Source organism: Diabrotica virgifera, chromosome 9 (assembly GCF_917563875.1).
Source record: "Diabrotica virgifera virgifera chromosome 9, PGI_DIABVI_V3a".
Classification (NCBI taxonomy): Eukaryota; Metazoa; Arthropoda; class Insecta; order Coleoptera; family Chrysomelidae; genus Diabrotica; species Diabrotica virgifera.
The window spans coordinates 3,102,099-3,115,912 of record NC_065451.1 but is presented as its reverse complement, the minus strand read 5'-3'; the positions used below and the strand labels follow the sequence as shown (position 1 = coordinate 3,115,912).

Here is a 13,814-nt window from a genome sequence, read left to right as displayed (position 1 = left end):
TCAATGTGAAATAACCAATAATAAAATTAATCGTTACCGCTTCTGAAAAAAAAAATGGAATTGTTCATGGAATTAACTTAAAAATTATTAGTAATACCAAAAATCTTAAAGAGTAATAAAATGTACGTTTTGCTTTTCTGAATATTTTTGCCGTTTTGTTTTCTTGTTAGACAAAAATTGGTTATGCTATGGCTGTTCAAAATTTGCCTAAACTCGTGATTAGTTACTCGTTCAAGCCATTTTAACTACAGCTTTTTCAAAAATAAGCACTTTGAACCGATGAAACTTACAGATCATATTAACAATACATAAGTAAAGTAACTTGTGAAGTGGTAATGATAAAATTTATTTGTGATGCTAATTAGGAAGTGATTTTCGCGATTTTTTTACCAAAAAATAAAAGGGACCAACAATATTTTGAGCGCAACTCACTTACTTTTAATGTTAAAAGTTTTTTTAAAAAACAAAAATAAACCTTTTTTTAAACACTTTAAAAAAGTTAAAATGAATTTTCCCCGAAAAGTGCTTCGTTTTTGGGTTATTTAATAGTGAAATATTCGATTTGGAATTTGATGAAGAAGAACCTACTTTTCATTAGCTACAACTCTGCTTCTACTGGGTCTACATTCCTCAAGCATACACCATTTTTTTCAGTTTTTTTATAAGCTATATTTTTGCTAAGAATATTTTTTTCGCTGAAATACTTACTTTTTGAATTATCTCCGAAAAACCGTCCAAAAACATGTTTTTTTCTGTTAAAAATGAACATATCCACTTGCAAGTAACTCGAAAAGTATTGACTTAAGGAAAAAAAGAATGTGTGTGTACTTTGTACGCACGTAAGAAGATATCCTTCTATTATATAGGTAATTTAAACGAAGTAAATATACTTAACAGGTTATTTGTATTTTATGTAAAAATTAAACTAACTTTCTTATCTACCACTTTCAAAAATTTTTTATTAAAATAACGAAAAATAAAAAAAAAAGTATGAATCGTCCGGGATTAGAACCCGCGACCTTCCGTGTGCTTCCGTCCTCTGTCCCACCGCTCTGCCAACTACGCCATTGAGCCACTTGAATTGACACGTAAGTTTCGGATATAACTACACAACACGGCGACAAACTATAAAAATGTTATGCCTACATATTTTATTATTTTACTACAGGGAAACACAAATCCAAAAACACAAGAATTAAAATAAATAATACATATCCTAAAACCACTAATATATTCTTTTAATGACTTATTTGCACGGTTACAGATACATACATACCTATCTTGAAAGATTAGCAATGAACTACATACTGTCAGTGTACGCAGGCGCGTGGTTCATGTACAATTTTACCCTCAATCGATTCGCCGCTAAAGAAGAATATCTTCAAAAAACTCTATAGAACAAAAGTTGTCAGAAGTTGTCTTAGAATTAGTCATTTTATCCAATTCTGGACTTATTTTGAACGTATATTTTTCACCTTCGAGAGGGGTATTCCCCTCCATTTTTGTAAAATGGAGGGGAATATTTTTGTAGAATTGTAAACTTTTTCTTATATAATAATAGACAATTTCAACTACCTATTCCCAAATTTTCATCCTTCCTTTATTTTTTTTGGGGTCAGATTGTTCTTTGATCGGCCTATTAGCAAAAAATGACATATTAATAAAAAAACTGAATCTTGTACTGAATTTTTATTAACAGCAATATTAATAAATTATTACATAATCATTACACAATTTACATTGCTTACATTAATATTAGAATACACATCTAAAAAACTTTTTCAGTTCAGAAAAGTTTACCACCTAATCATAATAAGTATTTCTTATATTTATACAATTACCAAAACATTTATGAATGGATAATTAAAAATTACTGGTGTTATAAGATATTTAAAGCAATTTTCATAGAGTATCATCTATAAGACCCAATACTTCCCATATGGTACCTTATACCATAGAAATTGGAATAATATTATTGGTGTGCAATCTATTGAGTCTAGAGAAATCATATAATTATTAAAAATAACAAGATAGAGAAAAAATAAAAGAAAAACGAATTTACTAATAATGAACCTAAATAGGAGTGTCACGAAGAGAAAAATAATAATAATATATTATAAATGACTTTATTTAAGAGAAAAAAGAAGACAGTACAGACAGTAATAGGGAAAAAATAAAAGCATTGAAAAAAGTTCTATAAGAACTGTACATAATAAATATGATCTGTCTTTGGTTGATCAAATAATACTCAGAGAACACTTGTCTTCCACTGTCTAAACACTTCCATTAAAATATAAATATATTATAAACTCTAATAATTTTTATAATGTTTTAACCTGTACAAAGAAACTATAGATTTCCTGTTTCCAAAAGCACAATATCCACTTCCAGGTGAAAAATTCAAGGCGTTAGTATGGCCCATTTTGGTACTGAAATTTGGAAAATTACTGAAGACGTTTTCAGAACCAATGTGGAATAACTTGACTGAATTCTGTATTTCAGCTGAACAGAAGCCTAGTATCTCAGACGATGGATTGAATTTCAAGTCTTTGATAGCTGTGGTAAGATTCAAAATGGTTTTTCTTGGTTTTGGTGTATTTGATTTAAATATATCACTGGTATTGTATATATTTACTACTCCTTGTGCTGATCCTGTTGCTAGAAACTGGTTGGAAGGTGCAACGGATAGTGTGGTACCTTGTATACATCCCTCGTCTGAGAATTTGTGCTTGACTCTATTCATTTTCATGTCCCATACTGTTATTTCGTCTGTGTTGCTATGACCAAATAAGAGATTTCCTAAAAATAATTAATTTTTCTTTAATATCACGATAATTGAAATATTTTTTTTTATTTAGCTTAATGCCTTGACAGCTAATGGCCATTGGCATGACACCATTGAATTCATATTCATGGGTCATATTACCTGTATGCACGCCAATGGTGAATATAAAATTCTTAATTGTATGTCAAAAATACGCAATAACTACATCTTAAAACCCACCAAATTTCATTTGCATATCTCAACCGGTTTTAGAGCAATAAATAAATTGTCAGTTTGTAAGACAAATTTCAACACCCTGTATCTCGGAAATGAAGCATTTGATGACATAAGTTTATAAAGCAAACTGTCATTTCTTTTTCATGTAGAATTACCCTTTAAAGTTTGTTGCACACCCTGTATTGATGAAAAACATGGCTAGTTGTTAAAGTACCTAACTTTTTTATTATCCAACATAAGCGATTGAATAAAAACACAGAATGTTAAGAAAATCTGAGGCTATAGTTGGGCTTTAATTTCAGAATTTTATAAATCGTCCTATTAGAGGTAACACTCACTAAGTGCACTTTTTTGAGATTTTGACATTTTCATAAATTTGAACTCAATACGCTACTGCCCAGCTCTGGAGAAGTCACCTGGGGCTCTAACCCTTCTAATTGTTGAGATAATTTATGGTACAATTCACTAAGTGCATTATTGTGAATTTCGGTTTCAGGGCAAAACTCATTAAAACATATTATTGCACTTAGTGAATTTTTCCTTCCAATATGGAATGCAATATTGTGAATTTCAGTTTCAGGGTAAAACTCATTAAAACTTATTATTGCACTTAGTGAATTTTTCCTTACAATCTGAACTGCTGAATCGGTACTTAGTGATCTTTCAAACAATACATTAGATAACATAACCTATTTTGTGATTAAGCTTGTGTGTTAATGTTATTGTTGAAACTGTACAAACTGTACATTATATTTGTGTGCATTATTTGTTTGGCGATTGATTAAAGAAATATGAGATTAAATTTCTTTATAACCGTGATAGCTTACATAGAGGGTAACATAATATATTTTGCAATTAAGCAGGCTACTTTTGCGGCTGTCATAAATGTTGAAAGAATTGCATTTATTTTCGGAGAACAAAACTTATTGTTCATTTTTTAAATAATAGACCGTTATTTTTGATAGTTTGTTTGTTGTAAGTCAGTGAAATTTTATGGAGACAGATTCATTAACTTCTCAATATCCAATAATTGTGTTCAAGGAAAAACTCATCAGGTACAAAGTGTAGTTAGTGAGTTTTACCTCTAATAGGATATCAATATCCAATAATTGTGTTCATGGAAAAACTCATTAAGTACAAAAATTGATCTAATATTGATTGTATCATAGTTCCTGTGACGAAATATGGCTTAAAATATCTGTTTTTATTTATTCTTTAAAGTTGCATTAAAAAAATTCCAATATTCAAGGCAGGTAAATTTAAAAAACAATTTGTACCTTTAAATCGATTTTTCTCCACTTTCTGAAAAGTGTAGTTAGTGAGTTTTACCTCTAATAGGACGAAATGCTAGAATATTCCACAGGGTGTGGTGAACTTTAACAAAAAAACACAGTTTGATTGGTACACTCGGTATACAATGACAATTTACCTGTTTAGCAACAATATTATTACAGCGATATTGTTAAAGAACAAGGCTATAACATAAACTGCGCGTCATAGAAAACGGGCACCCTAAAAAATGGGTCATTTTTGATGTCGCGTATCTCCTAAACCTGTTGTCCGATTTAAGTGATTTTTTGAATATGTTATAGTAGTATAGTATAGTTGATCCAAAAGATGGCATAACCCAGACATCCAAAGTGAAAGTTATCCTTCAACACCAAATTGTTCTATATGGTCCACACAATGTCCAGAAAAAAGTCACACCATTTTGAGCGTCGGGTTTGGGAGGGAGAGGGGGGAGAAATCGGTAAATTCGTAGTTTTTTAAGTTTTTCGCCAATATTTCTAAAACTATGCGGTTTAGCATGAACAACCTTCTATACAAAATTGTTTTACATTAAATTTGAAATAAAAAAAGCCCTATGCATAATTTTTCTAAAATGAATGGTTCCAAAGTTACGGAGGTAGTATAGTATAACTTGTCCAAAAAAAGGCCTAACCCAAACATCCAAAGTAAAAGTTTTCCTCCAACACCAAAATGTTCTATATGGTCCACATATTGTTCAGTAAAAAGTTACACCATTTTGAGCGTCCGGTTTGGGAGGGAGATGGGAGAGAAGCCGGTAAATTAGTAGTTTGTTTAAGTTTTTTGTCAATATTTCTAAAACTATGCTTTAGCGTAAACAATGTTATACACAAAAATGTTCTACATGAAATTTAAAACAAAAAATGTTCTATACATAATTGTTATAAAATCAACGGTTCCAGAGTTACGGTGGGTGAAAAGTCGAGGTTTTCGATACTTTTTATATTTTTTGGGCAATATTTATGATATAAATATACCAAAAACCCAGACATCCAAAGTGAAAGTTATGGTCCAACACCAAATTGTTCTATATGGTCCACATAATGTTCAGAAAAAAGTCACACCATTTTGAGCGTCGGGTTTAAGGGGGAGAGGGGGGGAGAAATCGGTACATATAAAAAGTATCGAAAACCTTCACTTTTCACCCTCGGTAACTCTGGAACCGTTGATTTTATAACAATTATGTATCGAAACTTTTTTTGTTTTAAATTTTATGTAGAACATTTTTCAATAGAACATTCCTTACGCTAAAGCATAGCTTTAGAAATATTAACGAAAAACTTAAAAAAACTACTAATTTACCGAATTCTCCCCCATCTCCCCCCCAAACCGGACGCTCAAAATGGTGTAATTTTTTACTGAACAATATGTGGACCATATAGAACAATTTGTTGTTGAAGGAAAACTTTTACTTTGGATGTCTGGGTTAGGCCTTTTTTGGACCAATTATACAATACTACCTCCGTAACTTTGGAACCGTTCATTTTAGAAGGGTTATGCATAGGGCCTTTTTTATTTCAAATTTAATGTAGAACAATTTTGTGCAGAGGGTGGTTCATGCTAAACCGCTTAGTTTTAGAAATATTGGCGAAAAACATAAAAAACTACGAATTTGCAGATTTCTCCCCCCTCTTCCCCCAAACCCGACGCTCAAAATGGTGTGACTTTTTTCTCAACATTATGTGGACCATATAGAACAATTTGGTGTTGGAGGATAACTTTCACTTTGGATGTCTGGGTTTGGGTCTAACTATACCATACTATAGCCCTATTCTTTGTCAATATCACTGTATTAATATTTTTGCAAAACAGGTAAATTTTCATTATATACCGGGTGTACGAATCAAACTGTGTTTTTTCTCAAAGTTCGCAACACCCTGTGGCATATTCTAGCATTTATAAAATACTGAAATTAAAACCCAACTATAGCCTCAGGTTTTCTTAACATTCTTTTTTTTGATTCATTCATTTATGATGGATAATACAAAATTTATGTACTTTAACAACTAGGCATGCTCTTTATCAGTACAGGGTGTTTCTAAAGGAGTACGACAAACTTTAAGGGGTAATTCTGCATGAAAACATAATGACCGGTTGCTTTATAAACATATGTCCGCAAATGCTTCGTTTCCGACATACAGGATGTTGAATTTTTTCTTAAAAACTGACGATTTATTTATTGCCCTACAACCGGTTGAGATATGCAAATGAAATTTGGTGGGTTTTAAGACGTAATTTTTGAACATTTTTTGATATACAATTAAGAATTTTTTATTCACCATTGGCGTACATACGAATAATATGATCGGTCATATTACCTGTATGCGCTCCAATAGTGAATATAAAATTCTTAGTTGAATGTCAAAAAATGCGCAATAACCATCTCTTAAAATCTACCAAATTTCATTTGCATATCTCAACCGGTTTTAAAGCAATAAATAAATCATCAGTTTGTAAGAAAAAATTTAACATCTCGTATCTCGGAAACGAAGCTATTGCGGATATATGATTATAAAGCAAACTGTCATTATTTTTAATGCAGAATTACCCCTTAAAGTTTGTCAAACTTATTTAGTCCCTAAAACACTTTAGACTTATAACACCCTGTACTGATGAAGAACATGGCTAGTTGTTAAAGTACAAACTTTTGTATTATCCAACATAAGCGAATGAATCAAAAAACAGAATGTTAAGAAAACCTGAGGCTATAGTTGAATTTTAATTTCAGTATTTTATAAATGCTAGAATAATCCACAGGGTGTTGCGAACTTTGAGAAAAAAACACAGTTTGATTCGTACATCCGGTATACAATGAAAATTTACCTGTTTTGCAAAAATATTATTACAAAGATATTGACAAAGAATAGGGCTATAACATATTCAAAAAATCATTTAAACACGTTTAGGAGATACGCGACATCAAAAATTACCCATTTTTTAGGGTGCCCGTTTTCTATGACGCGCAGTTTATAAGAAAAATCACATAAATTAGACGAGATGTTTAGGAAATTCGAGACATCAAAAACGACCCATTTTAACCCTTTCAATGCAGAAAGCACACCAGTGCGCTTTGTTCATTTTTGATAAAGTTTGAAAGGCACATCAGTGTGCTCTCTTCATATTAACTTTTTATTTACACAAAGTATGGCCGCACAGGCAACTCCCTACTATTTTACTCCGCACTGCAAGGGTTAAGGGGGTGCGTTAATTTCTTGGAGTAGTGTATAAATAATTAAACAAATATGCTGAACTTTCTGCAAAAAACATATAGGTTTTCTTTCTATAATAACTAAAAAAATTGAGACATGGTCCCCTTCATAGGCATTTTTCAGTTGGTCACAAGTGAGAGCAAAAAAATGTAAGTCCGTGATAATACACATTTATAACATGACATTTAGTTAAATCTGACAGTGACAGTTGTCAGAATAATTTCAATCAGCCAAATATTAAAGGGGTATTGCAGTATTACCCCTTTTTTGCAATTTGGTATAAAAACAAATCAATTGTGTTTATTGCATTTATAAATAGTTATTTAAGATATAAGTGTTAAAAGTACACGTTTAAGGAATGCATGTGAAAGTTTGCAGAATGAGCGAAAGCGAGTTCTGCAATTCACATGAGTGCCTTAAAAATGTACCTTTTGACACGCATATCATACAATATTTTTTCTACAAACGTAATTACAGGACAATTAATATCTACAAAAACTTTTACTTGAACTTGATTGACTTCTTCTTCTTCTTCTACGGCACTACAGCCCAAATTGAGCCTTGGCCTCCTTTATTTTTTGCCTCCACCCTTGCCTGTCTGTGGCTGCTCTTCTCCATACACGGACTCCTAAAAGGGCTTGTGCGTCGCTGTTTACTGTGTCTTCCCAGCGCTTTCGTGGCTTCCCAACCGGTCTCTTTCCTTGCATTCTAGCATTCAGTGCTCGTTTTGGTAGCCTATCCTCTCCCATTCTTATCACATGTCCGGCCCATTGCAATCTTTGTAATCTAATGAAGTCTGACAGGGGCGTTTCCTTATAAAGTTGATAAAGCTCGTTGTTGTATCGACTTCTGAAGATTCCGTTTTCCGTCACAGGTCCTAGTATTCTCCTAAGTACTTTCCTTTCGAATGTGTCGAGTTTGTTTTTGGATGTTTCTTTCAGCACCCAGACTTCACTGCCATAGCATGTTATTGGTCGAATTAAGGTTTTATAGATTCTCATCTTTGTATTTCGGTGGACACTTTTTGACCGAAATATATGGGAGAGGGCAAAATAAGCTCTGTTTGCCTGCGTTATTCTCTTCCTTATTTCTCCATCTTCTGATCCGTCGGCATATATTTCTACTCCCAGGTATGTAAACTTTTCAACCGTTTCAATGTCATCTTCATGTATAATGTTTTCTGGGACTATATTTCTTCTCGTCTGAGTCATTATTTTTGTTTTTTCTGTGTTAATTTCCAGACCTAGCATTTTTGTTTGTGTTTTTAACTCTGCATATGTTTCCTGTGCTCCTGTTGATGTTCTACTCATAATATTAATATCATCAGCATAAGCGGCCAGTTGAACCGTTCGGTTGATCAGTAGATTTCCTCGTCCAGTTTGCATTTGCCTAACCGCATACTCCAGTGCCAGGTTAAACAATGTTGGGGCCAGCCCATCTCCCTGTTTTAGTCCCTGCGAAATGTTAAAAAAGTCTGTCCGGTGGTTTTGTATTCGTACACATGCCTGAGTTTCATCCATTGTGGCTTTAATGAGTCTTATTAACTTGTGTGGTATTGCCAATTCAGCCAATATATAGTATAGTTTGTTCCTTTTGACTGAGTCGTATGCCTGTTTGAAGTCTACAAACACGTTGTGAACATCAATATCGTGTTCCCATGCTTTGCTCAAGATCTGTTTTACTGTGAATATTTGATCCAGTGTCGATCTTCCCCGTCGGAAGCCCGTCTGATACTCTCCAATAATATTTTCTGCTAGTGGTTGGAGCCGCTGGTTTATAATATACGTGAGGACTTTATATGCTGTACATAGTAGAGAGATTCCACGGTAGTTTTTGCACTGGAGTTTGTCTCCTTTTTTATAGATCGGGCATACTATACTTTTCTTCCAGTCGTCGGGTATTTTCTCTTCTTGCCATACGTCTCTGATGAGCGCGTGGATGTGACTTGCTAGGTGGTCGCCACCTACCTTATATAGTTCTGCTGGTATTTCATCAACTCCCGGAGCTTTATTGTTTTTCTGGGCCTTAATGGCTTCGAAAACTTCCTCTATGGTTGGAGCTTCTACTCCATTCTCTTCTACGTAGATCATACCCATTTCATCTTCCATGTCTACTTGAGTTCCAAGTAGTGTCTGAAAATAATGCTTCCAGGTTTCTGTGACTTTCTGTTGGTCACTGATTATTTGCCCACTTTCATCTTTACATAGACTTGTTTGAGGTTTATACCCACTTTTTATCTTTTTTAGGTATTCGTAAGCCCCTCTAATTTCGTTATTTTTGAAATGTTCTTCCATTTTTTCTATTTGTCCATTTTCATAGGCTCTCTTTTTATTTCTACATGTCTTGTTTGAACTTGATTGACTGCCATTCCAATTTTATATTTTTTTGACATTACATCAAAATTGCATATACGGTCAATACGAACTGCAGTGCCTTAAAAATTTTTTAAAGCACTAGTGCCTTAAAGTAGCATTTTTAACGCTCGTATGGAGTTGTTCTGAAGCTATTTTCTTGTGGCATTTTTATGATTAATTATTTATATGGGAAATAAGCCACAATTAAAATGAAAAAAATAATTTTATTAACGTTTCGACGCCCAAATCGGGTGCCGTTGTCAAAATACAAAATATTACTAAAATAAACTAAAGTGTTGTTGCTAAGCAAAAAAATTCTTCTAATAATTTATTTAATCTCACTCATTTATATTGGCAATTCAGACATATATTATACATTTTAAAGTAGAAGACTTTAAAATGATATTGAACATCAATCTTATATTAAAAATAGAGAATTTGAGAGATCTCAAATATGTCAACACGCATGGGATAATGAACATAGAGTTCAGTGGAGAGATTCAAGTATAGTCCTGAAAGAATCAGATAGTAAAAAGAGAAAAATCAAAGAAGCGGCTCTAATTATGCTAAATGAAACCAATTGTGTCGCAAATTCCTCGGTAGAATGCAGTAGGATGTGGTTACCCATACTGAAAGAGGAAGTCAATAGAAAGAAAATACCAAGATTAGTAAGTCAATAATATCGAGCTAGTACATATTTTATATTTTAGTATTACTTATATATCTAGTATTATTAATATTATTTATAATTTAAACATGTTACAAGTCAGAATTTGGTATTATTTTTTGAGAGTAAATTAATGTAAGACCAAATACTTACGATGTCGGGATAGTATCACAGGGTTTTTCCTGGTTTTCCCTTGTGATTTACTATGAAGTCTCTAACGCGAGAATTTTACTGTCGTTGCATTTGGTTGTCTTTTTAAAGACATATCACATGCTATAATTTTTTATGACGGATATTCTTGAGTTGGGGTTAATTTCATGTAATCGAATGAACTATCTTTCAGTAAGTCGTCCCAGGAACGCAACTCATAAATATTGGCAATATCATTTTAAAGTCTTCTACTTTAAAATGTATAATATATGTCTGAATTGCCAATATAAATGAGTGAGATTAAATAAATTATTAGAAGAATTTTTTTGCTTAGCAACAACACTTTAGTTTATTTTAGTAATATTTTGTATTTTGACAACGGCACCCGATTTGGGCGTCGAAACGTTAATAAAATTATTTTTTTCATTTTAATTGTGGCTTATTTCCCATATAAATAATTAATCGTATGGAGTGCTAAAAATTGCATTTTTAACACGGTTGTAGAAAAATGGTATTTTCTTCGATTTGTATAGTCTTATAAACTGTACAGATTATAGTCGTATATACAGGGTGTAACAAAAATACAGGTCATAAATTAAACCACATATTCTGGGACCACAAATAGTTCGAATGAACCTAACTTACCTTAGTACAAATATATATGCACACAAAAGAAGTTACAGCCCTTTGAAGTTACAAAATGAAAATCGATTTTTTTGAATATATCGAAAACCATTAGAGATTTTTTGTTGAAAATGGACATGTGGCATTCTTATGGAAAGAACATGTTAAAGAAAAATTATAGTGAAATTTGTGCACCCCATAAAAATTTTATGGGGGTTTTGTTCCCTTAAACCTCCCCAAACTTTTGTGTCCGTTCCAAATAAATTATTATTGTGGTGCCATTAGTTAAATTCAATATTTTTGAAACTTTTTTGCCTCTTAGTATTTTTTCATTAAGGCAGTTTTTATCGAGTTGCGGCTTCTTTTTTAATATGTTTACATAAAAATTTTATGAGGGTTTTGTTCCTTTAAACCCCCCAAATGTTTGTGTACGTTCCAATTAAACTATTACTGCGGTACCATTAGTTAAACACAGTGTTTTTAAAACTTTTTTGCCTCTTTGTATTTTTTTGATAAAGCATCTTTTATCGAGATGTGGCTTCTTTTATAATATGGTTCAAAATATACTTAAAATGTAAATCATAAATAAATTTTCATATTATTACCAAGTCTCCATAATCATACTTTACCATATACAAATATATGGTGGATTTGACAAATATTCAAATATCTCGATAAAAACTGACTTTTGGAAAAAGTACTAAGAGACAAAAAAGTTTGTAAAAACTTGTGTTTAACTAATGGAGCTACAGTAATAATTAAATTGGAAAGTACACAAAAGTTTGGGGGGTTTAAAGGAACCAAACCCCCATAAAATTTTTATGGGGTGTCCAAATTTCATTATCATTTTTTCTTAAAATACTACTGCCATAAGAATACCACATGTCCATTTTCAATAAAAAATCTCTAATAGTCTTCGATATATTGGAAAAAATCGATTTTCATTTTGTAACTTCAAAGGGCTGTAACTTTTTTACCATGCACATTTGTACTAAGTTAAGTTAGGTTCAATCGAACTATTTTTGGTCCCAGAATACGCGATTAAATTTATGACCTGTATTTTTGTTACACCCTGTATAATTCTTAATCATTTTTGTTCAATTATAGCGCCATCTATCAACAGCTAGAAAGAATAAATGTTAGAAATGACTGTAATCACGGAAGTAAGTTTTTTCTGTCAGTTCCAACTTAATGCGTTAGAAAAAAATCGAAAAACTGTGACGCACTGAAAAGTGCCTAGATTACCTAGAGTTATCACATTCCCGAAGAGGGTCTTTCTTTGTTTATTACTCTAGTTTATCTTACCTGATGGATTGTATGTTAAAGCAGTGACCTCAGTTTCTTGCTTCAATAAAGCTACTTTTTCTTTGGAAGTGGCCGATAACAGATGCACCTCTCCCCATTTTCCAGCTATAGCAATAAACTGTGAATCTGGCGAAACCACAAAGTTCTTACACTGCGTCAAGCCCTGTGGTAGTGTGTATCTTGTAGGTTTTGTTGCTAACAAGTCATAACTGAATATATGTGACTGCCTAGATCCTAAAATGGCTTCGTTTCCGTTCTGCAAAAATTTTGCGCAAACTATCGGATAATTTTGGAATTTCACACTATGTAGTTTGTTGTTTCTTTTGCCATCTACTGCATATAAAGTAGCTATTCCTCCGTTACCTGCTACTAAAGCTACACTGGATGTTGGATGGAATTCTATCGAGTTGATGTAAGGCCCTTCTGAGTACGTCTCACAGTTCAAATCTTTAACTTTCTTAAATTCTAGTATACTAGTAGGTAACTGAGCTTTAGTAGTTTTAATAAAACCACAACTCCTTAAGATTTCTTCGTCAGAGTCTGATTCTGTTCGTTTACGCTTATTCAAAGACGCCCACTTTGGAGTACCAACAGCAGATTGGAACTTATGTTTAAGTAAGTTGGAATATTTGTTACTTCTGTCGTTAATGCCTCCTGAAGGTAACTTGCGCCTTTGGCTGTCTAGTGCCTGCCCCACGTCTATACCATCATCATCTTCATCAGTCCATGCAGGTTTTCGTTCTTTTTCTTCGTCATCGGTGTCAGTTTCGCCAACACCTGAATCTGCGTTCGATCGAGAAGGCCCTGGCTCTTGTTCGGCCTCCTCTAGACACTGCAGAAAACTCGTGGCCCCTCCAAATAGAATTTGGGACAATTGCTCTTCTTCTGCCTGCTCATCGCGCGACCGAAATTTTGCTTTGGGGCGATTGACTTCGGGCTCCTCTCCTTCTTTAGACTGATGTTTTCTTTTCCTATTATTACTCACTTTCGACATGTTTAGGAAGTCTTCTTTTGGTTGGTTTTTAAAAGTAGAAAAGTAACAAGTAACATTACATTGACAAATGACAAGCTGTCATTTTCTTATTCTTTTTGAAAAATCTGCTCCATCTTCTTTTTTTCATTGCTCAAACAAGGCTCAACCGACTATGTATCCATTTGAATAATATTTTTTACAACATAAAGTCTTTGTATAAAAT

General features: G+C 32.8%; 1 protein-coding gene across 1 annotated transcript; it reads right to left on the bottom strand.

The window, feature by feature from the left end:
* Window positions 1–2,110: 2,110 nt before the first annotated feature.
* Window positions 2,111–13,684, bottom strand: LOC114326957 (U3 small nucleolar RNA-associated protein 18 homolog). Its single transcript, XM_050662556.1, has 2 exons — window positions 12,619–13,684; window positions 2,111–2,799 (listed from the first exon to the last, which is right to left on the bottom strand). Exons 1-2 carry the CDS (start codon window positions 13,610–13,612, stop codon window positions 2,312–2,314), a joined length of 1,482 nt encoding a protein of 493 aa, XP_050518513.1. The 5' UTR covers window positions 13,613–13,684; the 3' UTR covers window positions 2,111–2,311.
* Window positions 13,685–13,814: the final 130 nt, after the last annotated feature.

Coding starts and splice junctions, on each gene's coding strand:
- LOC114326957 (XM_050662556.1), bottom strand. CDS start 13,612: ATGTCGAAAGTGAGTAATAATAGGAAAAGAAAACATCAGTCTAAAGAA. Junction 2,800..12,618: donor TTTAACATACAATCCATCAG/GTAAGATAAACT, acceptor AATTATTTTTAG/GAAATCTCTTATTTGGTCAT.